Source organism: Myotis davidii, unplaced genomic scaffold (assembly GCF_000327345.1).
Source record: "Myotis davidii unplaced genomic scaffold, ASM32734v1 scaffold31, whole genome shotgun sequence".
In the NCBI taxonomy this organism is placed as follows: Eukaryota; Metazoa; Chordata; class Mammalia; order Chiroptera; family Vespertilionidae; genus Myotis; species Myotis davidii.
The window spans coordinates 3,431,770-3,433,510 of NW_006283639.1; the positions used below are offsets into that span (position 1 = coordinate 3,431,770).

The following is a 1,741-nucleotide window of genomic DNA, read 5'->3' on the forward strand; positions in this document are numbered from 1 at the left end:
GTTTCTCCTTTATTAGTGTAGATAACCTGTATTCACATCAATAAAGAATTCTCTATAAATTGTTTATAACTAATTTATTTATGTTACTACAAGTAATTGGTCATTACTTTTGTGTTAGAACTTAGGCTCCCTTGAGGAAGGGGCAGTGTTTGTTTAATTAGTTTCTAAAATAAATAACACCTTTAATGGCATAAGCAGTTTGAGATCAGCCATCAGTCTGTTGATTAGCTTACATGATATAATGTGCAAATTTTTTGCAGCAAACCATTGTGCTAACATTTAACATGTTTGCATTAGCATATTTAGTTCTTCCAATAAAACTAAGACATAAATAACAGTATGTCCCTATTTGCCCTAATTTGAAAAAATAAAAAAATAAAAACAAGGCTTGTGGAGGTTTGATAAATTTCCTAACTTTTGCAGCTAAGATTTAAATTAAACATTCTGACATATAAATCTTTCCTATTTAGCAAGGTGATATACAATCACCTGAAATACAGGAATAAATTAGCTAGCTGAAGGTGAAAAAATATTTTTGCTATCATGAGTAGGAAGAAAACACTCAGTTTTTTTGCATTGACTTATTTCTGACTCAATCTAATCATGTTTAGTCCTTAGGGTATGGGTGGAGTCCTCATGTATATGTCTCTCCTAGTTGTTCCAGATGTGTAGGTAGCTGTGGACTCACCTTCTGAAGCAGTGAGCTGCTGTCAGGATCCATGTCTTACTGATCAGGACGCCGCCACAGTGATGCACGCCATTCAGCTGTAGACTGACTTGCCATGGCCAGTCTCCTTCCTCAGCCTTTGTGCCTCCCACGACTCTCTCTTCAGACAATGATATTAAGTTTGGATGGGCTCCGCATTCTAATGAGAAAAGGGCATTAATGTTCTGGGAATATCATGATTCATTTACTTTTGGGAGATGTTGCAAGAGTTCACCATTTATTACTTTTATGTATTCTGTCTTTTATGTATTCTTTCCCAGGAAATGCTAGCCCTTCTAAAAGCATGATCAATATGCTATATTTGTAAGGTACTTATGTGACTACTGTTGCCTCTAAACTGAATTTTCGAGAACATTTCTGAACTTAATTGATGTGTCGCTTCAAATTCTGGAACACCTTCAGAGTTCTCTGGAATTCCTCATGAGCTGGGGTTGGTCATGATAGGTCACTGTTGGGTTCACTAGGAAATATCCATCTTCTTTGTAGCCTCACTACTCAGACTATTATCTGTGACCTCCAATATGGGTATCCCTGGGAGCTATTAAAAATGTTGATGCTGTATCAACCTAAGTGTTTGTCCGTGGATGAATGGATCAAGAAAATGTAGCATGCGTGTGTGCACGCACACTCACGTGTGCGCACACACACACACACACACACAATGGAATAATGGTATAATATTTAGCCTTAAAAAGAAAAACATCCTGTCATTTTCAACATTAATGAACCTTGAATGTATTGTGTTAAGTGCAATGAGCCAGACAAAAGAAACTACTGCATGGTATCACATATGGAAGCCTATATAATAAAAGAGAAACATGCAAATTAACTGTCCTTCCACTATGCTTAAGCCACACGCACAAGCCACGTCCACAAGCCAATCAGAAGCAAGTAGGCAAATTAACCCAAATAAGATGGTGGCAGCCATGGAGCTGGAGTGAGCAGGAGGCTTGGGTTGCCCCCGGTGATGGAGGAAGCCAAGCTTCCCACCTACCCAGGCCAGCCCTCGGCCCT

At 38.7% G+C, this 1,741-nt stretch overlaps 1 protein-coding gene across 1 annotated transcript in view; it reads right to left on the bottom strand.

Annotated features, from left to right (window-relative positions):
• TMPRSS11D (transmembrane protease, serine 11D) overlaps window positions 1–1,741 on the bottom strand; it is a 40,875-nt gene that overhangs the window by 10,446 nt on the left and 28,688 nt on the right. The window contains exon 7 of the mRNA XM_015565773.1: window positions 689–866. Coding sequence (XP_015421259.1) covers window positions 689–866 — 178 coding nt within the window. The remainder of the gene's footprint in view (window positions 1–688; window positions 867–1,741) is intronic.